Source organism: Corythoichthys intestinalis, chromosome 11, assembly GCF_030265065.1.
Source record: "Corythoichthys intestinalis isolate RoL2023-P3 chromosome 11, ASM3026506v1, whole genome shotgun sequence".
In the NCBI taxonomy this organism is placed as follows: Eukaryota; Metazoa; Chordata; class Actinopteri; order Syngnathiformes; family Syngnathidae; genus Corythoichthys; species Corythoichthys intestinalis.
This window is the reverse complement of record NC_080405.1, coordinates 8,168,080-8,193,625: the sequence shown is the minus strand read 5'-3', so window position 1 is coordinate 8,193,625 and position 25,546 is coordinate 8,168,080. Positions and strand designations below refer to the sequence as shown.

Here is a 25,546-nt window from a genome sequence, read left to right as displayed (position 1 = left end):
GGCCATGTTCGCATTTCGTTGTTCATCATGCATCATGTAACATTATCATACTGTACACTTATTCAGCATGTTGTTCTCTATTGTAAAATTGTCTTTCAAGATGAAATATCTGTTCTATGTGTTGGATTTTATCAAGTAAATTTCCCCCCAAAATGAGACTTATACTCCGGTGTGACTTATATATGTTTTTTTCCTCTTTGTTGGGCATTTTATGGCTAGTGCGACATACTCAGGAACGACTTATAGTCCGAAAAATACGGTATTCATAATTTTTTAATGATTTTTAAAAATTTATTTAATAACTTCAAACTTCAATAGCCCCTAGACCAGTGGTCTCAAACCGGTCCTCAAAGGGCCGCAGGGGGTACTGGATTTCATTCCAACCAAACGAGACAAATACCTTTTCACCAATCTGGTTTCTTACAAGTGTAATCAGTTGATTGCAATCAGGTGCTGCTTATGTTAGTAGAAACCTCATTGGTTGAACTGTTTGTGCTGGATCTGTTGGAACAAAAACCAGGACCCACTGCGGCCCTTTGTGGAGTCGGTTTGAGACCGCTGCCCTAGACCATTTGACTTTTTGACCCAAAACCAGTGCAGGGTAGAACTACTCTTCTTTTAGGTTGGAGCACACCTCTTAGTTTTCCAAATTAGCTCTATTCATTCATTTATTTTTTTGACTACATTTTCACTTGAATAGCAAATTGGTCTAGTGACCTTTTTTTAATCAGTGCACATTCGTAAAACTCTCCTTGCTGTTTGTGGAACATATTTTTATCATTAAGACAGCTACACATTTTCTATTTGTTGCTGTAAATCATAGCACAAATGGAATATGATCTGTCAAAATACTTGACACAATTATAGAAAGTGCATGCTTGATTTTACAATATTGTCTCAATTAGTCAGGCAGCCATCATTCATTTTTTTATTGAGAAAAATACTAGTAAATTTAGGTCTCCTGCGTGATTCGAACCTGCATTGTCCGAGCCACAGAGGACCAACTTTACCACTGGACCATTCTAACGCGCGTCATCAGAGCCATGATATTCGAATTACAAAACGCGGCTCAGTTCACCGCAGTGTTTCCAGTGTTTGCTGGGAGTTGCAGCTGTCAAAATGGTGTGTCTGATATCGCAATAACTGCCGTGACGATCCTCCAGTTTGGGCACGTGCCACGTTAGCTCCCGCTTGGACTGCTAAGGGGATTTGGGAGTTGCTACGTCGGAAAATTTCTTTCATCTCACTTTCAACCGCGTTATTATGAGTGAAGTTGGGTGCAGCTGATCCTGTCCTGTGCCGCTCGAGACAGCGTGACAAAGATTTGACTGTTTCAGAGGTCGACAAAATATTTCGTAATAGCCCAACTGCTTGCCGAAGTGCTTACGTCTCCTCTTCCATGTTGACCCGCCTCAACAGGAATTGCTTTAGCTTCTCAGCCAATCAGAGCTAGCCAATCAGGGCCACCTTCAGTTTCCACTATACTTTCACTCACACATACATATATTCTCCCCTCACACACACACACACATATACATATATACACATACATATATATACATACATATACACATACATATATATAACTCTTGTACCGATATATTCTTCTCTCATTTACACATATTTTCTTTCTATATACCTACACACACACACACAGAGTGAAAATGTATGAATGTGAGAGTGAAAATATATGAAAATGAGAGTGAAAATGAATGAACGTGAAAGTAAAAATGTTTGAATGTGAAAATATATGAATGTGAGTAAAAACATGAATGTTAAAGTGAAAATGAATTAATGTGAAAGTAAAAATGTATGAATGCGAAAGTAAAAATGTATAAATGTGAAAGCAAAAATGAATGCGAAAGTAAAAATGTATGAATGCGAAAGTAAAAATGTAGAAAGTGAGAGTGAAAATGTATGAATGAGAGAGGAGAATATATATGAATTTGAGAGGAGAATATATGTGTGTGAGAGTGAATATATATATATATGTATGTGAAAGGTGAATGTATGTATGTGTGTGAGAGGGCCAGAATGAAAAATGTCTTGTACGGCCCCTCATACTAGTGTGCCATGAGAGATCGTCAGGTGTGCCTTGAGAAATTTTCTAGAGCTGTCCCGACTAGTCGACATAGTCAACGTCATCGATGACGTAAATCCGTCGACGAGCACAACATCCCGTCGACGGTTAATGAAGGGTTAAAAAAATATATGCGTGGAAAGTTAGAATGTCGGATGCTCTGTTTGCAAGCGGGGAAAGCGGCACAAAGCCAAAAAAAAAAGCGCACCAGAGTGTCCAAAACATTGACTTATTTCAAAGAAACAAAGGAGAGTACACTCTTCTGTCCTGTCTCTTCAGTGCCAAGCTTGGCTGCGCGTCGGCCGTGAATAAACAACTCAAGCTCCTTCACGCAGTTTGTAAATTTTTTTCCCCTTCATTTTTTGTACACCAGAGGGTGCTGTCGCCTTACTAAATAATAATGTTTCATTGACAATGGGCCTATAAGTGCTATTAGTATTGTTCTTAATGCTAATTGAAAGGTTTATTTCATGTTATGGTTTATTTTAATGTATAGAAAATTATATAAGGTTAAAAGGTCATAAATATATACAGTATATACAGTCATTGCACTCAAGGGAGAGATTGTCAATGATAAGGTAATAAGGTAAAGGCAATTCATATAGGCAATTCATTGATATATAAATAAGGTTTAAAAGGAAAAAGGTGAAAAGTTTTTGTTAATTTCTAATTGTGTTGCTTTATTTGCGTGCACCGTAGCTCTTACGGTGTGTTTACATCAAGGATGGAATAAAAGTTGTAAACCATCAGTTTAAGAGACCATCTTTTCAATCGGGATGCTACACTAGTTAATTCTATCAGCTTTTGAACTCATTGTTTATTTGTGATTTATTATTGTTATTTACGTGTTTATTTGTACTTTAATAAATAATTTGAGTGTTCCAATATGTTTTTTGTGAATTGATAAGCGTCAACAAAAATTTCATTGCTAAATTAGTAAAAAATAAAATAAAATAAAATAATTAATTACAGTATTAGATTAGTCGACTAATCGTAAAAATAGTCGGCTGACTAATCGGGAGAAAATTAGTCGTTTGGGACAGCCCTAAAATTTTCCAATTTCGCATTTTTTAGTTTTTACGTTGTCGGGCGGAGTTTCAGTAGGAAGGAAGGAGTAGGTAGAAATTTGCAGTCGTGTGCAGAAAAGAGAGGTACTGCATGTCGCATTCAAGAACTAGCCATCAGCCACCTTGCTGTGCGCGACAATGTGGACCCTAGCACGTCTACTGTACATCATTTAATCAGACTCGTCAAGTGTCAATATACACAAAAGTGTCCTTTCCATTTTATCCCTATATGATGACCGTCAATCCCCCCCATGTTTAATTCCAACACATTGTCGAGGACAGCAACGTGGCTGATGGTTAGAAATCCGAGCAGTACTTGAGCGCGAGACGAGCAGCTATACTAAACTTTATCTCCAAAACGAAACACCCGTTGCTTTAAAACAAGTGTCAATGGACCATTTTGTTCGCCTTTGTGTAAAGTAAACACAGAGAAAAAGGGAACTTTTTAGAGAAAAACTACAAAGGTAAATGAGAAAGCCCTCAAAAGCCAATTACTGAACTTGTTGCTAAATCCAAAACGTCCCATATTGTGGCAGAGACCTCAATACTACCTGCCCACAAACCCATTGTCAGCGAGATGCTCAACCCTGATGAGGTATACAACATTGCTAAAGTCCCCTCTGCCTGATCATTTTGAGCTTTTCAAGTCTAACTGCAATTTAAAAATAAAAACAGAGCGACTGAACGCTGTTGACGAAGATTCCTGCCAGGATATTGGCTTTGTGTTCATCTAAACAGGTTCAAGTTTCACACTGAGTAAGTATAAATATTGAGAAATTATTTTACAATTCAATATACTGTACAGAAGGACATTTTGGAACATTTTTGGTTTGTGGTGTGCCGTGAGATTTTTTCCAAAGTAATACCGTGCCGTGACTCAGAAAAGGTTGAAAAACACTGCTCTAGATCAGTCTCTTTCCTCCATGAACAGAGCGGTTTCACGATTGTTTTCTATCAACCAGTGTTGTATTAGTCAACGACGACGACAACAAAAATATTTCGTCAATGGACAATTTTTTCATGACGATGACGTCACCATGACGCGCTGAAAACATGTCTTGGGAGACTTAAACATAACGAGATGGATGCCAGTTGTCGTTTGACAACACGAGAACAAGATGAACATTCGCCACAGTTTCCGCCATAAATTCACAATGTGTGATATTTTCTTATTGTATGGGTAGTTAGCAAGCATTTAGCAGTGTTTGGTCTTGTCACAAATATGACATGCTCCGCCCACCCCTGGGAATGACTCAAGTATGACCAGAACTAATAAGTATTTTTGTCCAAAAGACTAAGACGATAATTAAAATGGCGGCCGAAAGCAACACTGCTATTAACCAGATAATGAGTCAATGTAAAATGATCTCACCTAAAACTTTGAGTGAGGTGCGATCCAAAAACATGTTGCCGAAAGGAACGGAAAAATATCCGTTGTCTTTTTCCGTCACATGATACAAAATAGGAGTTCCATGGCTAAGTTTCACCCGTGGGTCAACGGCCTGAGTAGAAGAAAAGAAAAAACAGAGGTTTTAATTAGAGATGTCCCGATCGATCGGGTCCGATCACGTCATTTTCAAAGTATCGGAATCGGCAAAAAAATATTGGCCATGCCTTTTTTTTAATATATATATATATTTTTTTAATTAAATCGTTTTCTTATTGTATTTAACGTTACAGACATAATATATTACACTCATCCAGAGTTTTTAGTTTAGGCTTAACGTAGGGTTATCAAAAATATCCCAATAACGGCGGCATGTCACGTTAATCACGTATAATCATTTAACGCTATTGATATATATATACGCTACATGATCCTCTCACTCATTGTCACACTCAATCTGTAATGACACCGTTTTATCTTAATAGAGAGATAAAAGGCAGCGCCACATGAGTAGAGTGAACCTTGGCAGCCTTTGAAGCCTTTCTTCAATTGGCTAATACTATGCAATCCCTCTCCCTATGATTAGAAATATCATGGGAAGCAATGTGGGGAAGCAAGGTGGCAATAGTATCATTTACTGAAAGCTCAACAAATACACTAGATGGCAATATTTACTCACAATACACAAAGTCCCAAGTCTTTCTATCCATGGATCCCTCTCACAGAAAGAATGTTAATAATGTAAATGCCATCTTGAGGATTTATTGTCATAATAAACAAATACAGTACAGTGATACCTCAGCTCACGAACATAATTGGTTCCCTGAAAGTGTGTGTAAGGCGAAAAGTTTGTCTTCCGAACATTTATTTCCCATTAGAACCATTAAAATGAGAATAATCCGTTCCCAGGTCCCCATAAAACATAATTTTCTACTAAATAAGCCTTAAAACTACACAAAAATATACCTTATTTTATGTATAATAAATGTGCTATTGTATTATAATTAAAGAAATCAACTGTACTGTATAATAAAGTCGTTTTATTTACCTTTGTGATGGTAGTTGATGGCTTGATGGAATGGAGTGGGAGGAGGAGGGAGGGAGGGAGTTACTGTTTGGAAGCAGAGTGTTACCGGCAAAGTGCGCAGTTAGCGTAGACTCCACTGCTGTGCCCCCCACATGCTTTTGGTTGTTAATAAAAGTGCCCACAAAAAGCCATCCGACGCCTCTGGGTGTTTGAATGCACGCCGCCACCTTTCTGGAGAGGAAATTGGGCGAACCGAAGACAACCGACGACAACGAGCCAACGTGACTCGCCGGTCCACTTCTCGCTACGGTGGGAAGCTGAAAGCACCGCCAATTACCAGTCGAGGGCGAATTGGTAACACGAGTCACCTTCCATAAGGACTGTAGGTAACTCTTTTTCGGTCCCATAATAGCAAAAGTACACTCAATATGGTCCAAAATGTCTATCAAACACAAACCACGTCCGCACTCAACGAAAGTGAGGGGACGAACTGGGACGCCGTGAGCGTGCGTCAGCTTCTCGTGGCGCTTTTCGATCGCGTCAATTGGTTCGTCCGCCGAAAACTAGTTCGTCAGCAGAGACTATATGCTCGCGAATTTAATGTTCTTGAGGCGAAAAGTTCGTGAGCTTAAGCGTTCGTGAGCTGAGGTATCACTGTACTTATGTATGTTGAATGTATATATTCGTCCGAGTTTTATTCATTTTTTTCTTAATGCATTGCCAAAATGTATATGATCGGGAAAAATTATCGGGAATGATTGGAATTGAATCAGGAGAGAAAAAACAAAAATAGGATCGGAAATATCGGGATCGGCAGATACTCAAACTAAAACGATCGGGATCGGATCGGGAGCAAAAAAACATGATCGTAACAACCCTAGTTTTAATAATATTTGTGAGATCGTTACCATTTGTTTACAGCTGCGTTCATACTGTAGCTTTAAGTCATCTAAATCAAGATTTGTTTGTTTTGTTTTTATCAGACTTTGAATGTGGTTTAAAATCTAACATGGGCTTAGTCCCCACCTTGCCATTTTCAAGCAATAGCCTTCTGCCTTCACCATGCTTTGGAGAGAAGTAAAGCTTCCCAGTGAATCCAGGTGCTGCATATTGATATGGAAGGCGAAAGGATGCACCATAGCACACTTCATATTCCATACCCAAGGTACCTGCAATTGGAGACAAAGAACAGCAAAGTTGTGGAGATCAAGGCTTAAAAACGAAGGTGAGCGTCCCGTACTGAGCTTGCAAGGGACGCGCTTAGTCCAGTGTTATCATGAAACTCGAAATAGTGTAGAACAACTGAATATTTGTACGATGTAGCCGGGCTGTATACCGAACATTTACCATTACCGAAACTCTTCTCGATGACCAACGTAATTTTGACCATGTTGGTAAATTCGGTAATTTAATAAAACAAGAAAATATAGTCTTTTCATCCCGCTTTGACTCTGTGTTGTCCGGCTATGTTCATTCCCCTTTAAGAAAGCAGTCAGTGTCCTGACGTATGAAGTCACGTGGTTATCAGAAACTCAAACAAACAGAAGCCCGGTACACTGACATGTTTGCACAGTCGTCGTATTGTTTTTTAGAATGTTGTACATTGTCATACAAGCTGTTATAAAAGTTCGTTGTTATAAATGTTCATACTTGAATTCTTATGGTTTACAAGAAATTTTATATACTTAATGTTTAGACTACATGTACAATCGTTTAAATATGTTAAAGTGAAATCTGGTAAATGAATCAACGAGAAACAGTTAATTTGTAGTTCACGCATTGATTCAGACTAGGGCTGTCCCAAACGACTAATTTTCTCCCGATTAGTCAGCCGACTATTTTTACGATTAGTCGACTAATCGAATAATTAAAAAAAAAATTTTTTTTTCACTAATTTAGCAATGAAATTTTTGTTGACGCTTATCAATTCACAAAAACATATTGGAACACTTAAATTATTTATTAAAGAACAAATAAACACGTAAATAACAATAATAAATCAAAAAATAAACAATGAGTTCAAATGCTGATAGAATTAACTAGTGCAAAAGAATGGAAGGTAAACAGATTCAGAACACTGACTTCGCCTTTCCAACATGATTCAAAACAATTCTTAAAAAAACACCTAGCATTAATATTATAGTACTATATATAATAGTATTATAATAATTATTCATTGCCAATCAGGTTTTTCAGAAAGGGCGTCATTTTAAAGGTATTCTTAGTGTAGAATCTGAATTCTGAAGTATATGGGATTAACTCCAGAAATCGCTATTTATATGACGAACATGACATGCTTTTGTTTTGAAATGTTCACCGGAAGTACGTTCGCTAAACCGGTAACTTCAGCTTTACACTCCGCAAAAAAGCACTTTTTGTCATTTCATGTAGTGTCAGTAATAGATTTTTGGTGTCATTTTTTTTCATTTGCAAATGCTGTTAACCGGCGATTTTTCATGTTTGAAGTGTCACCTTTTAACCGCAAGTTTGCTTTCACGAGACGACTGCCAATGTTTTATAGCAGGCTAAAGTAAGTTGCCTCCCCCCCCCCCCCCCATTCACCTCAGTGTAGCAGTGCTAACGTTACAGTGTTTAATATAGATGTGTTTTCTTATTTTGTATGCCTGAACTTTAATTCTACAGCGTGTTGACTAGAGAAAGAAACTGGAGTCTCATATGCCATCAGCACGCACGCACCAATGTATGCATGCACGCACGTGCGCAGCAATAAATGGCAGCCGTGAAAATTACCGCCCCCATTTAAATTTGCCGTGCGATAATGGACTCATTGCATATCGCGACAGGCTTAGCAACTTCAATAAAACATGTTGTTAGTTAGTTAGATGGACTTACAAACTGGGTGACGGCGCTTTAGGTGTTTATTCACGGCCGACGTGCAGCCAAGCTTGGCAATGAAGTGACAGGACACAAGAGTGTACCCTCCTTTGTTTCTCTGAAATAAGTAAATGTTTTGGACTCTCTGGTGCACTTTTTTGGCTTTGTGCCGCTTTCCTGCTTGCATACAGAGCGTCCGACATTCTGAACTTTCCACGCATATATTTTTTTACCCTTCATTAACCGTCGACGGGATGTTGTGCTCGTCGACGGATTTAAGTCATCCATGACGTCGACTATGTCGACTAGTCGGGACAGCTCTAATTCAGACTTTCAAATTATACAGGGTGTCCATAAAGTCGCTTTACCATTTCAAAAATGTAGTAAAAATGCAGTTGATTAGATATTTTATTCAGATTTGTTTTTTACCTCTTTTAATACACTTCTACATGGGCACCATTAGTTGCACGAAGCACAAATGACTCTTTTGCAAATGTTTACCTTGATCTTTTAACTGATTATGTGGCACCACAACTTAATGATCTTCAACCAACCATCATTTTTCAGCAAGATGGTGCACCACCACATTGGGGGCTGCATGTTCGTGGGTTCCTCAATCAAACATTTCCAGACCGATGGATTGGAAGGGATGGGCCAATTCCTTGGCCGCCACGTTCACCAGATATCACTCCCCTGGACTTCTTTCTATGGGGCTATGTTAAAGATATCGTGTATCCAACAAAGATAAGTGCTTTTACTGACCTTAAGCGAAGGATTACTGATGCCATTGCCACAATTGATGAGGCTATGCTACAGCGAACATGGCAAGAAATCGAGTACCGTCTTGATGTGCTTCATGCAACTAATGGTGCCGATGTAGAAGTGTATTAAAAGAGGTAAAAAAAAAAACTTAAAGGCCAAATGTGAATTAAGGTTGGCCATCCATGTTTTTGAATAATATCAATGGCTAAACAATTATAAGCATATTTTCGTTTTTTTTTTTTTTTTTTTTTTTTTTTTACCCAACCCTTCCAGATTCTTTGTTTAACCCATAGCAACGCCCTTGACAACGAAAATGCTTTTCTTCAACAAAAAACCTCGAAAATCTTTGGAATTGACGTTACACCGAGAACTGCGAGGGAAGTCCACCATACACACAGTATTGTTGCATTGCTTCCCAGTAAGATGCCATGGCGGTGTGTGGCGACGTATTGTTCTCAATCTAAAGAAAAGTTGTACGAGTGGCTGAAGGATAGCAGGGCACGTAAATGGACATCTTTTGTTCACACTAAGCGAATGAATTTCACACCATCATCGAGTCGTGTTCTCTGCTACAAGGACTTCGAAGATGCCTGCTTCCTCAACCGGTCTGCTTATGATCAAGGATTTGCAAAAAAGTAAGTGTGATTTTTGGCTAGATGACTGATGACTTTGTCAAAGCAGAGCTGCCTACTGTTGTGGAACAGTGCTTAATTTTTAAATCATAAGGTGCCGGAACACAAAGTACATATGACAGCGCAGGGATGACAGCACGTGGACAGGTCCCGGAACATATTGTAATAGCCTGAATAGGGAAATAGAAAGGAGAGGAGTGAATGATGGCTTCCTTCACTTTATTGTGGCAACAGTTAAATAACAAAAATAACAGCGGACTGCTGCAACATGCGACCGCCAACTTCGCTCTCACGCCGCACTCTTCTCCTCACTTCCCGCTACGTCACCACTCTGCTGTCCGATGGCCCCTTCACGGGCCCGCACACAGTTACGGACATTACATTATGCAGAAAATGGTGCTGAAAACAAAACGCAAATGCCCACTTGCCATGCTGTGGGACTTTCTTTTTTTTCTTTCTTTTCTATGTGCTTGAACCATCTTCCTTCTTTTTGAAAAAGACAGTAAATACAGTCTTTTTGGCATGTTGAAATACCGTTTGATCCTGGCTGCTTGCTCCCAAGATGCCACAAATTTCAAGTTTTTTTTTTTTTTTTTTTTTTAATGTCAGGAGTGTGATTTGTTGGTCCAGCTTCTCAGTGCACCATTATTATTTTATTTTATACTGTAATGTGTAACGGTACACAAAAATCTCGGTTCGGTACATACCTCGGTTTTGAGGTCACGGTTCGGTTCATTTTCGGTACAGTAAAAAAAGCAAAATATAAATGTGCTAGTTGTTTATTACACACTTTTGTGCTTTCAACAATAGGAACATTAGCCTATACAAAGCTAGAATTTTGCTTAAAAAGCAGTGGGTATTTAAAGATAATCCAACAACAATTTGCCTTTCAGACCCCGCGTTTTGGTCAGCTTTCTTTCTGAAAGAAAGAAGAAGTCCTGTGCTAAAGAGAAAAGCAATCCCAATGACAAAGATTTTAACATGTACATTATTTTACAAATGAAATGCCTCAATGAAACATTTTTTTTTCTTCTTATGAACGGTTTTCAAAAGCTTTATTGGTGGATTTTCTCAAGTTAAAGCGCCACACAAAAAATTAATAAATTTAATTGTGTAAGCAGGACGTGTGTATTATTCTTATTATTTAATTACAGGCTTTTTAGCTCATTTCAATTTATTTTATTTACATTGGCTATTATTAATTTTATTATGTGTTTATATTTTACAAATGTGATGTAGTATTCATTTATATTGTATATTTTATGTTGTACAACTTTAGTTCCTATGTAAATATTAGTTCCTACTTGTTTTGTTGTGGGAGGAGGGCTTTGTATTGAACACGGGGCCGTGTTGGTTATTATTATAGCAGAGAAGACAGCCGTAAATCAACAAAGACAAGTCAACTGTGCCCCGATCTACCACTCAAGAGATCTGACGGACTCAAAATTTAAGTTACGATTGCATATTATTTTGAAAAATCGACCTGATCCACCATATTATTACACGAGTGACTTCCGGCCTGATCCTAGCTAGTAGTGTTGACACAGGAGGGCCGCGTCTCGCGTCAAATAATCAACTCTGTCGTTCTTTTCGCGTGCGTCGCGTTAAGCCGCTTCTGGGACGCATCTAACACGCGGTCGCACTGCGACTGGTGTGCATTGGCTGATTGACTCTAACGAACACGTTTCACTGCGTTCTTGCGGCGGCCACGTTGTCGCGCCGTTGACGTTTCTGGACTGTCCTACCGTGTTGGTCATCATTATAGTAGAGAAGATGGAGTAAATATAATCTACACAAAGAAACTGTAACCCGATCGACTCACAGCCTCGAAAAGTAAGGGTTATATTATGTCAGAAACTCGTTCATTACGTGTCCATTCCAAACAGACTACCATGTACTGAAACGGTTCAATACTATTACATGTACCGTTACGCCCTTAGTATAGTAATGTCGTAACTGCGTGTAATATTCTGATATAATGTTTTTCGAGGCACCCTGAAGTGCACGCAACGTTACTCTTGTTTTGGTCACGTGATGCGGGAGTGTGATAGAGAGGCACAGGCTCTATCTATTGCTCCGCACAGCCTGCCGAGAGCCCCAAGCTGTGTTCGTACTGTTAGCTCCATGTGTTAATAAAGAAACAAAGTTGTCAGCACGTCATGTGTTCGATACCTTTGTCAACAAAAAGCTCATAACAAGACACTATGCATGATCCGTTTAAGAGACGCTGGGACTGGAGAGCTGTGAGTAGTCGGAGGCGAGGGGGAGATGAGCGAGAAGCAAAACTTTGCGGTCGAATGTGGCCGCAGTCCGCTATTATTTTGTTTTCTTATTGTTGCTACAATAAAGTGGAGAAAGCCATCAACGACTCATCTCCTTCTTTCCCCCCCAACATTTTTATATTATTTTATATGCACGAGAGCTGCCGGATCTGCCAAAATGAACATGAAGTCTGATGACTATTTTTTTAAAACAATGTGCACTATTATACAAGCAAAGTTAGGCTGAGGGCTTACTATGGTACAAAATGTCCCCTCTGTTAGTGTCCAATCTGTTATGCCCAAATGGCACCATATAAAATAAAACCAATTACATTAACTAAATTAATGGTTGCCTGCAGGTTCCGAATAAGCCAGTAGATGGAGCTGGATCACGGTAATTCATTTGGAACATTTTTTTAGAACAATCCTACGACCTTTTTGCACATACGTGGGTGACATTGGCATAGTAGTAGGCGTTTTGGTGATACTAGCTTGAATTGAGAAGCTACTACTATATGAGACAGTTTGACGAATGCCAACTAGTTGGGTGCAGCAATGTTACTTAAGTCGCATTCGTAAGATTTAACTTCGTTTTAATAACTCTGATAATTGTAGCACTAGTCGCCAAACAGTCGTTGGGTTCTCCATCGTAGCGCCCTTGTGTTGTTGCTAGTGTGTGTGACAGAGCTGCTTTTACTCACCCCAGAGAAAACATGGGAGCAGTAGGAATGCGAGAAACATGACCTGTACAGAAACAACACGGCGACTAGGAATCCTTCAATGCACACATACAAAACTGCTGCGAGGTATGGCAATTAAACTGAAACGTGTACTTACTCGGTTATCAAACAGACCTTTTTTCGCACCGAATAAAATGTGTTTTACGGTCAAGAAAACACAAACTGGGCGAGGCTTTCCTCACATGTGGGCGTCACTCCTGCGTAAAACATACGCAAACTCGAATCACATGGTGCAATAATAGTATTAATATATCATTTTTCATCAGAAATTTTGATCATATTTGATATTATATATTATAATATCACTTTATGTATTCATGGAAGTTTGAACCGATGAGTTGCAACCAAAGGACGAAGAACCGAAGGACGTTTATCTAATTTTACGTATTTATTTTACAAAATAATAGTGTTATATGTCGCAACCCAAAGTGAATTTGTTAAATTGTTCTCGCATGTATCGTATGAAACTATGAATACGTTTTCGAATAATATGAACAATTGAGTACACCCCTTACACTTCTGCAGGAATTTAATTATATCTTTTAATGGAAGCATACTTAAAATATGACTATTCCACAGGTAAAAGTAGTCAGTGTACAGCTTATATAGCAGCATAAACTTCTTGTTCCCTCAAAATAACTAAAATTACAGCCATTATGATTAGTACTAGTATTATTATCAAATATTAATAAACATTGTTTTAAAAAACACATCTCATACCCAAATTGTCGTAAAAACGTCGCAAATCAACGCATGCACGGCGAGCTTGTGCATGTACTACGCATGCGCCGCTCACATCAATGACACTCACACATTGGGTTGCGACAATTTAGGCGGCTTGCTGAGGTAAATGGTGTGTGTTCGATTTCATGTTTCTTGCGAAAACAAATAAAAAATAAAATTTCTGTAGTCCTCAGTCTCACTGAGAGAATATATACTGTTTCTTTTCCCTTTAAAAAAATAAATGTTTTTTGTGTAAAAAAATAAACAAGTGAATATTTACTGCTTATTTCCGTTTTACAATATAAAAATAACTTTTTTTTTTTTAAAAAAAAAAAGGATGATTACTGTTTCCCCCCTTTTAACTGTAAAAAAAAAATGAATGGAATATTGATTATTTTCCTGTTTTTCATTTTTAAAAAAGCACATTTTAACTTTATCCCCCTTTTTTGTTTATTTATTTATTTATTAAAATCATAGATTAATTTTAAAGTGGAAAAATATAGCAGAATATTTGCTATTAATGGACTCAAAAATTCTGTAAAATAATTGACTATAAAAAAAAAAAAGGATATTTATTCATTTTTTTAATTTAAAAAATGAGAGAATTTCTATGGTACCTTTTAGTGTTTGTATTTAAAATATACTGTATTTCAATCAATCAATCAAATTTATTTATATAGCCCTTTACAAAACCCGAAAGGCCCTCAAAGTGCTTTAAAACAAAACATGGCTCAAGATAAATAAAAGGCAGGAAAATATTATACAATGACATTTGAAAAAATAAAACAAAATATACAGGCAGATAGGTTGCATGTGTGAATGTTCAGAATTAGTGGCGAGACAAAATGGCGACGGTCATTATGACTTTCCTATTTGACCCCTCTGCTTCAACGAAAGAAAATTGTTCATCAGGCACCTGAAAACATTTCTTAAGGCTCCCCTGATTCAGGTTTGAGGTCAATTGATTATTTTCCCGGAGAAGCAGGAGCCTTTCTCGTAAAAAAAAAAAAAAAAAAAAAAAAAAAAGGTGTTTCCTGTTCCCACTAGGGGTCGGCAGGCGTAATGGGTAATATTTCACTAAGGTTATGTTCAGGCTGAAATACCTCACATGCATACCTGATATGAAAAAGATTGCACCTTCAATCAGGAAGTTATTAGTCATTTACTGAATTGGCGTGTTGTCAAAAATGGTCACCATTTTGACAACCTAACATCTCATATGTGTCTGACAGTCTGACCAATTTTGAGGAGCATTCAACTTACTGCCTCAGCGTAATGGTCTCAAACGTGCATGCTGGTTTTTGACTAAAATGGCATATGCTGCCATATTCAATCCAAAATACCCAATTTCCTGTTGGGTTTGGAATATGGGTGCAAGAGACTTTTTGGAGCAGTTTTGCACAACGTATCCACTCCCCAAATTTCATCACTCTACGTCGAAAAAAACTAATAGGACAGGCCTTTTTTAAACACGGAAGGGGGCGCCACTGAGCCATTTTATTACATCTTTTGGCAAAGTTGCTAAATTCATGAAATTTACATGAAGCCGCATGTATGTGCACATTTTGGTGAGTTTTCGAGCATGTTCAGACCTTGAAATTGGCCATTTTGAGAAACAATGCCGAGGGTCCTTTTACTTTCCTGTTTGGACCCCGCCGCTTCAACGAAAACTCAATTTTTTTCATCAGATACCTGAACACATGTCTTAAGGCATTCCTGATGCAGGTTTGAGTGCAATTGATTTTTTTCCCAAGGAGGAGGAGCCTTTCTCGTAAAAAAGGCAGTTTCCTGTTCCCAGTAGGGGGCGCCAGGCTTAATGGGTAATATTTCAATGCAGTCATGTTCAGGTTAAGACACCTTACACGCATGCCAAATATGAAAAAGATTGCACCTTGTATCAGGAAGTTATTAGTCATTTACTGAAATTGGCGCGTTGCCAAAAAAACACCCGACTTTGGTACCCCGCCCAGGTCAGGCCCGTGGATGAAAACTCATCATTTTCAGAACTTAATATCTCATATGTCTCATGAAGACTTACACCAATTTTGAGAAAGATCCAACGTACTGGCTTGGCGCAATGGTCTGAAACGTGCATGCTGGTTTTCCACGAAAATGCCATGTTTTTCAACATTCAATCCAAAATATCCGATTTCCTGTTCAGTTTGGAATATGGGTGCTGCAGACTTTTTGAAGCGGTTCTGGACAACGTATCCACTCCCCAAATTTCATCGCTCTACGTTAAAAAACATCAAAGGAAATGGCATTTTTAAAATTTAAAGGTGGCGCCACTGAGCCATTTTGTTCCATTTTTTCGTAACATTGCTAAATTATCGAAATTTACGCGAAGCCGCATGTATGTGCAAAATTTGGTGAGTTTTTGAGCATGTTCAGGCCTTCAAATTGGCCATTTTCATTTGCCATGAAAAAAAATCCCTGCAAGCAGGACTGAACAGGCCCTCGCGGTATGGCGCAATTCGGACGTACGCAGGTTGGGGCGGTGGCAGATCGTCCCCCTCTAATCTGGCCAAGTCCGGGAAAAAGTATACTTTCCCTTAATGGCAAAGAAAGAGTGGTCACGACAACAGACAGAGAAATGTGGACATGGGCCTTAAAATGTAGTATTTAAAAGGGTCTTGAAAGTACAATGGTTAACCTTAAAAGAAGTGGACATGTATAAGTAAAATGAGTGACTCTCTGTTGCCAGTAGTTGGCGCTGTAGGCTTGATACAAATGAACACTACAGGACTCATGAGGGTGAGACTCTCACCAAGCAGGGGAAGGTTGGCGCAGATACATATTGGATGTCTGAATGTTCAGAATTTGTGGCGAGACAAAATGATGACGGTCATTTAGACATTCCTATTGGACCCCTCTGCGTCAACGAAACAACATTTTTCAACAGGCACCTGAACACATGTCGTAAGGCTCCCCTGATGCAAGTTCGAGGTCAATAGATTTTTTTCCCCGAGAAGGAGTAGCCTTTTTCGTTAAAAAAAAGTGTGTATCTTGTTCCCACTAGGGGGCGCCAGGCGTAATGGGTAATATGTCAATAAGGTCATGTTCACGCTGGGATACCTCACATGCATGGCAGATATGAAAGATAGATTGCAACTTGTATTAGGAAGTTATTAGTCAATTACTGAATTGGCGCGTTGCCAAAAAAACGCTCGACTTTGGTACCCCGCCCAGGTCAGGCCTGTGAATGAAAACTCACCATTTTCCTAACCTAAAATCTCATATGTGTCATCAACAGTCTGACCAATTTTGAGGAGGGTCCAACTAATTGCCTGGGCGTAATGATCTCAAACGTGCACGTTGGTTTGTGACAAAAATGGCATGTTTTGCAACATTCAATCCAAAATACCCGATTTCCTCTTGGGTTTGGAATATGAGTGCAAGAGACTTTTTGGAGCAGTTTTGCACAATGTATCGAATCCCCAAATTTCATCATTCTACGTTGAAAAAAACTAATAGGTTAGGCCATTTTGAAAAATTCAAGGGGGCGCCACTGAGCCATTTTATTACATATTTTTGCAACGCTGCTAAATCTTCGAAATATACGTGAAGCCGCATGTTAATGCAAATTTTGGTGAGTTTTCGAGCATGTTAAGACCTTCAAATTGGCCATTTTGAGAAAAAATGTTGAGGGTCTTTTCACGTTCCTGTTTGGACACCGCCGCTTCAACGAAAACTCAATATTTTTTCATCAGATACCTGAACACATATCTTAAGGCTCCCCTGATCAATTGATTACTTTCCCGAGGAGGAGGAGCCTTGCTCGTAAAAAAAGGTGTGTCCTGCTCACACTAGGGGGCGCCAGGCCTAATGCGTAATATTTCAATGTAGTCGTGTTTAGGCTGGGACACCTCACATGCATGCCAGATATGAAAAGGATTGCACCTTGTATGAGGAAGTAATTACTCATTTACTTAATTGGCGTGTTGCCAAAAAAACGCCCGACTTTGGTACCCCGCCCAGGTCAGGCCCGTGAATGAAAACTCACCATTTTCATAACCTAACATCTGATATGTGTCTTTAACAGTCTGACCAATTCTGAGGAGGGTCCAACTAACTGCCTCGGCGAAATGGTTTCAAACGTGCACCCTGGTTTTCGAATAAAATGGCATGTTTTTCAACATTCAATCCTAAATACCCGATTTCCTGTTGGGTTTGGAATATGGGTCCTACATACTTTTTGAGGCAGTTTTAGACAACCTATCGACTCCCCAAATTTCATCGCTCTATGTTGGAAAACATCAAAGGAAAGGCATTTTTAAAATTTTAAGGGGGCGCCACTGAGCCATTTTGTGCCATTTTTTCGTAACGTTGCTAAATTATCGAAATTTACACGAAGCCGCATGTATGTGCAAAATTTGGTGAGTTTTTGAGCATGTTCAGGCCTTCAAATTGGCCATTTTCATTTGCCATGAAAAAAAAAAAAAATCCTTTGCATTCCAATAGGGCCTTCGCACTAAGTGCGCTCGGGCCCTAAAAATACAACAAAGACGGCGCATCGCGATAAAAGTCCAACAAATACAACAATAAAACCGATAAAATCCAAGGACATTTAAAAAGAACCTTAAGCAAATAAAACCAGGCTATCCTAATCTGTGTGAAAGGTGAGTCTAAAAAGGTGCGTTTTTAGCCGAGACTTAAAAAGACCTACATCCGTGGTGGTGCGGATTTCGGGGGGAAGGCTATTCCACAGCCTCGGGGCAGCAACCGCAAAGGATCGGTCTCCCTAGTGTTTATGTTTTGACCTCGGAACATCTAAAAGAAGCTGGCCGGTCGAGCGAAGAGTCCTGCCAGAGTTATGAAAAGTTTAAATTTCCGATAAATAAGATGGAGCCTGGCCATTAATAGAATTGAAAACAAACAGTAAAAGTTTAAAATCAATTCTAAAATGGACTGGAAGCCAGTGGAGTGATGATAGCACAGGCGTAATATGCTCACGTCTAGGTGTACCTGTTAAAAATCGAGCAGCAGCATTTTGAACAAGTTGCAGCCGAGAAATCGAGGACTTGGGGAGGCCAACATAAAGTGCATTGCAGTAGTCCAGCCTTGAGCTTATAGACCCTACCCACGTGACGTCACAACTCCGCTCTCCTGACTGGTGCCGCCCACTTGTCCGTCAACACATCGTGTTGACCTGTTACGGCTACGTACATTCCTCCTATTTACGGCGTGTTTTTCTGCTCGTTAACATTAATAATCAAAATGGTGAAGGCGTGTGTGGCGGTCGGTTGCAATAACAGAGAAGATAGACGGAGAGACTTGAAGTTCTACCGGATTCCGAGAGACACGGAGAGGAGAGAGCGAGATGGGCTGCTGCAATTCGACGAGAAAACTGGGCTCCAAACGATTACCACAGATTATGTAGTAGTCATTTTATATCTGGTAAGATGCATTTAATATATATTTAGAGGGTTTTGGGCTGACAACCACAATTAAGATCATTGCTAGGCTAATCGCCGACAACATACACGTATGTATGTAGTGAGAGTGCTATCGCTAAACCATATAAACATTAAAAGCCCTAGCTCCATTGACAAATGACATGAAATACATTAGACTTGACAGTGGATGTTAGCAAGAACAAAAGATTTTGAATTGAAAATTTCGTAACTCACCTTCCGAGCACAAGATTCCTGCCGAATTTTCGTGTACGAGGACCTGTTTCACCCAACCAGCAACGTAGCATTTATAAGCCTCCAAGCTCTTAAAGTTTTTCAAACTTTCGTGAGAATAGGCTGATTTTGTGTGGACAAGATAGTTGTAAATATCAGGGTCAGGCAGAGACGGCGAAGGCAGCCGGTCAAAAATCATCGATTTAGGCATCAAATATGGATCTGGCGACTGTATAGAACGAAGCTTTTCCACATAACGCCTTTTATGCAACACATCCAGTGAGTTTACGGCATCAGAAAGCACCGGGTCTTCCATGAAATGCATTTTAAATTCCTCGATCAATTGAAACCAATGCTAATACAGAGACAAAATGACGGACAAGTGGGCGGAACCATACAGCGAGCACGTGGTTTTATGACGTCGGTGGGTAGGGTCTATAAAAGCGTGAATTGCTTTTTCAAGGTCGTGGCGACTAAGAAAAGGCTTCACTTTTGCTAAGAGACGGAGTTGGAAAAAACTTGCTCTTACAACAGAACTTATTTGTTTTTCAAAGTTAAGCCTGTTATCGAATATCACTCTGAGATTATATTTATAACGTGATTAGTTCATTTAATTAATTGCAGACTTATTGTTACTGGTTGGTTCTGGGTTAGCCATTAGAGAGCAGCCTTGATCTTTGGGTGTGCTTATCATGTTTCTTGACTGATAAGATAGAAATTTTGGGAGCATGCCAAGCAGTCGTAGTTTATTTAAACTTGTTCACTGAAAAAGCCCATAATGATCGTATAAGGAATTTAATACTGTATAAGGGTGGTCGGATCATACATTATGAGTTTATAGATTTGTTTTATTCACATATCTATTATTCACATATCCATTACAATGATATTCAGTGTTGTTGTGGACTTTGTGAACTTTGAAGTCCAGCACTACTCTTATCCATGAAAACCGATCGTCTTAAAACTTGGTAGTTATTTAGCATGTGCCTCAATCCTCAGAGTCCGATTTTTTCTATTTTTTTTGTATAAAGGTTGATTGGTTAATTAATTGCGGGATTATAATTGGAGTTAACCAGTAGAGAGCAGCCTTCTTTAGTTTAGTATTTTGTCAGTAGAGGGCATGCACGGACAGTGCACACAGCGCATGGACTTTTATTGGTACCTGTGTTGCTTGTACACTGCTGGCCAAAAGTATTGGCACCCCCGCTAATGCTCAGTTTCTCCCAGAAAATGATTGCAATCACAAATGCATTGGTAGTAATATCTTCATTTATTTAGATTGCAGAAGTCTAAATAAGAGAAGGTCAAAAAGTCCATTGCCAGAAGCAACTCCAAAACATCAGGGAACCTCTGCCATGTTTGACTGTGGGGATTGTGTTCTTTTCTTTGAATGCCTCATTTTTCCCCCTGTAAACTCTACGTTGATGCCTTTTCCCAAAAAGCTCTACTTTTTTTCTTATCTGACCAGAGAACATTATTCCAAAACGTTTTTGGCTTCCTCAGGTAAGTTTTGGCAAACTCCAACCTGGCTTTTTTATGTCTCTGGGTCAGAAGTGGGGTCCTTCCTGGGTATCCTACCATAGAGTCCCTTTTCATTCAGACGCTGACGGATCGTACGGGTTGACACTGTTTCACCCTCGGACTGGAGGACAGCTTGAACTTGTTTGGATGTTAGTCGAGGTTCTTTATCCACCAGCCGCACAATCTTTCGTTGAAATCTCTCGTAAACTTTTCTTTTCCGTCCACATCTAAGGAGGTTAGCCACGGTGCCATGGGCTTTACACTTATTGATGACACTGCGCACGGTAGACACAGGAACATTCAGGTCTTTGGAGATGGACTTGTAACCTTGAGATTACCCATGTTTCCTCACAATTTTGCTTCTCAAGTCCTCTGACAGTTCGTTGGTCTTCTTTTTTTTCTCCATGCTCAATGTGGTACACCCAAGGTCACAAGACAGAGGTTGAGTCAACTTTAATCCATTTTAACTGGCTGCAAGTACAATTTAGTCATTGCCAGCACCTGTTATGTGCCACAGGTAAGTACCAGGTGCTGTTAATTACACAAATTAGAGAAGCATCACATGATTTTTCAAAGGGTGCCAATACTTTTGTCCGGCCCATGGAGTTTTGTATAAAATGATCATGATTTAAATTTTTTCCTGTTTTATGTTTTTCATTGCAAGCAAAATAAACGAAGATATTACTACCAAAGCATTTGTAATTGCAATCATTTTCTGGGAGAAAGTGAGCATTATCTAACAGAATTGCAGGAGTGCTAATACTTTTGGTTGGACATTGGTAATTACTTATACAGTAATAATTTAACACTTATGTATAGCATACATTAGTAGTGACATGAAGGGGAAAAGATGGTTATTACACATTCTTTTGTTAAAGCCTCAAGTTGATGGCGATCTAATTTCGTCTGGTCTTGTAAATGTGGAGCTTTTGTTGGTTTGGCAGTATCAGGATGAGATTTTATTTATTTCTTTATTCTTATGGGCCTTTGCAATCAAGCTCAGTGTTGGCGTAAAACCCTGCAGGCAACGAGGGATGGACCGCGCCGTTCGTAAGCGTGCAAAGTGTTTGCGCAAAGAGCGTACATCAGTATCCTCGAGCCGAACGACGTCACGACGTGCGCGGTTTATTTGGCGTATAAACCATTTGAGAATATAACCGACACATTGCCATAAATAACAGGAGCGAGCCACTGCGCGTGCGTGCTGCGGATCTACGTTTATATTCGTTTATCCTCATTCATGTAAAACATTCCCAAATATCTTCCCGTGGACTCGCTTCCCGCGTATTCTGCAGGTGAGTTCGGGCTGGTTTGAGTTCAAACCCTGTTGACGTATAGATAATCAATAAGTGATCATCCACGGAATCGTTGGACATGGTTTATGTGAGCGGGGCGTCATCAGCTATCAGGCCGTCACGTCACTGACGCCTGTTAGACATATTTGCTTCACCTTGCTCGATGTATGCAGGTGTGCGTGGAGGATCGCTATCTGGCAGCATGATTACTACATGAGTTGTGATGGATGCTGTAGTGTTTGTATGCATTGTTACTTCTTTGTAGATAATTCAACCTGTTCTTGTTTGTCCTATAGGAGATGTCCCCCTGCATCTTGCTCGCAGGGCTCTGCAGCCTCCCTCTTGCTGTGGGTGAGTTATCCTGTAATCATCATGCTTGCTGAAGGGGATCTCTCATTGTGCACCTGTTAGCGTTTGCTTAAACTGAAGGCGAATTAGGATAGCTATCATTAATAAATTGCCCTAGATTAACGACTCCCAACCCTTGTGCTGTGGCACCAATATTTTATCATTTATAGTGAGAAACTAAATGTTTTTACATTAGTTGGAAGAAGGAACATAATCGAACACATTCATCCCCTTTTAAGCTTGTAAAATATGTGTCTTGGCCCAATAAAGTTTGGGAGGCTGATTGAGAGTCAAGGAGTATAACATTTTGACATGCCATCAAATAACTTTGGCTTGTTTACAGTGCATATAAAATGCTACTAATTTGAGACTAATGGTAATTAGTAATTGGATTTACAGTTTAGACAGTATATACTGTGTATATTTGACTTAAAATAGATTTGACTGCTCTCTAAGAAACACAAAAAAATGCACATGCACTATTTTAACTTTTAAATAGGTGTTTTTCATTGAACATTCATCACACATTAGTTTTGTGTTTTTACACATTACTGAATCCCAAGGGCGTAGGTTTGCATAGGGACGGTAGGGACATAACACTACCAACTTTTCAGGATACTCAAATTGTCCCCACCAACTTTTAAGCAACCTTATTTGCACTATATAATGACTTCAGGTATATAGACCCCACTCACCAACGTCACACAATGACGTGTCGCTGTATCCGGCCACCATATTGTCTGTCATTGTTTATCCGTATTCTCAATGGTTTCAATTTGTCGTGCAATTTATAGTGCAATTCATGGAAGCCCCGGTGCTTTCAGACGCTGTAAACTCATTGGATGCGTTTCATAAAAGGCGTTATGTGGAAAAGCTTCAGTCTATCCATTCGCCAGATCCATATTTGATGCCTAAATCAATATTTTTTGACCCGCTGTCTTCGCCGTCTCTGCCTGACATCTGCTACCCTGATATCTACAACTATCTTGTCCACAGAAACTCAGCCTATTCTCACGAAACTTTGAAAAACTTTAAGAGCAGCACTCTAAGCAACATTACCCCGTGTGACCCTTTACTTTCAATTTTCTAAAATGGCGACAATCAATAAAAAAAAAAGTTGACACACAGAAGGGCTTGCTAAAAATTATTTAAATATATTGTTCTACGTAAATCAGCCAAGGTAGCCCCCACATTTTTACCACACCAAATCTGGCCCCCTTTGCAATCAGTTTGGACACCCCTGTTTAACTGATGATCCGTTGATGAGGCCAGCTTCTTTCACTTGGTACCAGCTAAATATTACTTATTATAAAAATATTATAAAAATATAAAAAATATTATAAAAAATAATGATGGCGGAAGAAATAAACATCTTGAATTTGAAACTGTATGTTGTCGGCGATAGCCTCGCAATGATCTTAATTGTGGTTGTCATCCCAAAACCCTCTAAATATATATTAAATGCATCTTACCAGGTATAAAATGACGACTACATAGTCTGTGGTGATCGTTTGGTGCCCAGTTTTCTCGTCGAATTGCAGCAGTCCATCTTGCTCTCCTCTCCGGGTCTCTCGGAATACAGTAGAACTTCAAGTCTCTCCGTCTATCTTCTCTGTTACTGCAACCAACCGCCACACAGGCCTTCACCATTTTGATTATTAATGTTAACGAGCAGAAAAACACGCCATAATAGGAGGAATTTACGTAGCGGTAATGCGTAAACACGACGAGCTGACGGACAATATGGCGCGGAGGCGTGGTTGTGACGTAATGTGAGTGGGGTCTATAGGTAATTTATATTGTCTTTCCACATGTTGAATTGACCGCACCATTATTAAGTGAATTACGTCATTATGTTCAGACTGACATTCACCCCTTTTCACTTGCTGAATGTGCCAGTCCATTTTTTCCCCTCAAACACGTGTTTGATTGGCTGATGACATGACACCCAGCAGCAGCAGCAGCAACCACTGTAAGTAATGTAAAAAGACGTCAATGTTGTGTAGGTGTGGAACACACCAGTAATTTTGCGACTGAAAGTCCGACCGGCATCAGACACTAATTTTGCGACTGAAAGTCCGACCTGCATTTGTTGTTAGCATAACATTAAACCGTGTGAATTTGCTAACCTGCAAAACTCGAGTAGGAAGCTGCTTAGAGAGAAGTGTCCCCTTCTTCCCAATATTTATTTTAATTTTATTTATGTCGCCTTAAAGCAGCCGAAAGGAGCTTTCATTTTTTTGTTGAGTTTGGTTGCGTTTATGGCCAAAGCAGTAGCGTTTTACTTGAAGGAAGGTTCCATTTTTATTTATTTTTGGTATTCCCTAACTAAGATGATTTTTCAGTTATACTTAATATATTTAGACAGACAATGTTGAGTGGTCTTAAAACAATTGTTTATTTTTTGCATTCCTGGATAGTTAAGTGATTATTGTGTATGTTAATATAATTTAAATTATGTTCAAATATTGCAATTTAAATTTGCTAACCAACAACAGCAACAACAATCTAGACATTTATTCTGGAAGTTTTCAAAATGTTTTTTTTTAGTAGTTTTTGAAAACAAAGGTTAGAATTGAACGCTGTATCACTTGATCTAATACATTTGAAAGTTAGTATAAGTCAGTCCAGATTTATTTTGCATTGATCATTTTGCCTATCAATTACATAGGTTCCTATTAGTGAGAAGTGTATCCCAGACCCCCGTTCACCCAATCTGTTTGGTCTTATAAATGTCCCGTCCCCAGCAATAAGTGTACATGCAGGTTATGCTCTTATATCATCCCTACCAATGTTGAGACCAAACCTATGCCCTTGCTGAATCTATTGTTGTATTTATCATGTAAGAGAGTCAATTAAAACACTGATGAATAAGCATTGCTCAATATATACGTAACGTGATTTTAACATAGACTTCATAATGTATTGACGGGTCTGCGCGGTCATGCACTGCACCTCGCATTCAAGTCGGGGGCCGCCCACATCAAGGGGAGCTATTCACAAACACAGGCATGCAGCGATCTAACGCCGGATTTCTGTCGAAAAAAAGTACGAAAGCTGTACCGCGCATACAAACATGAAGGATTGTCTCAGGAGTGATTTGTTCGAGGATTCAAGTTAATTATTATATTTTTTGTACCATGCATGCATTTTGAAACGTGAGAAAAATCAATGGGGAAAATTAGCCGCTACTGCTCTGGCATCATAGTTTGTAATATTTACGTAAAATAAATGCTAACTG

At 39.2% G+C, this 25,546-nt stretch overlaps 2 protein-coding genes across 4 annotated transcripts in view; one reads left to right on the top strand and one right to left on the bottom strand.

The window, feature by feature from the left end:
• LOC130924167 (uncharacterized) overlaps positions 1-12,980 on the bottom strand; it is a 34,780-nt gene extending 21,800 nt beyond the window's left edge. Inside the window, exons 1-4 of one of the 2 annotated variants that reach the window (XM_057850570.1) lie at positions 12,889-12,980; positions 12,753-12,795; positions 6,588-6,730; positions 4,520-4,649 (exon numbers count right to left, since the gene is read on the bottom strand). In XM_057850570.1, the coding sequence (XP_057706553.1) occupies positions 4,520-4,649; positions 6,588-6,730; positions 12,753-12,792 (313 nt within the window). In that variant the 5' untranslated portion in view covers positions 12,793-12,795; positions 12,889-12,980. Of the gene's footprint in view, positions 1-4,519; positions 4,650-6,587; positions 6,731-6,908; positions 8,094-12,752; positions 12,796-12,888 lie in introns of those variants that run through there. The other variant, XM_057850569.1, reaches the window with a different exon arrangement.
• An 8,839-nt stretch (positions 12,981-21,819) lies between these two features.
• LOC130924457 (uncharacterized) overlaps positions 21,820-25,546 on the top strand; it is a 37,146-nt gene continuing 33,419 nt past the window's right edge. The window contains exons 1-2 of one of the 2 annotated variants that reach the window (XM_057851055.1): positions 21,820-21,957; positions 22,254-22,308. In XM_057851055.1, coding sequence (XP_057707038.1) covers positions 22,257-22,308 — 52 coding nt within the window. In that variant the 5' untranslated portion in view covers positions 21,820-21,957; positions 22,254-22,256. The remainder of the gene's footprint in view (positions 21,958-22,253; positions 22,309-25,546) is intronic. The other variant, XM_057851056.1, reaches the window with a different exon arrangement.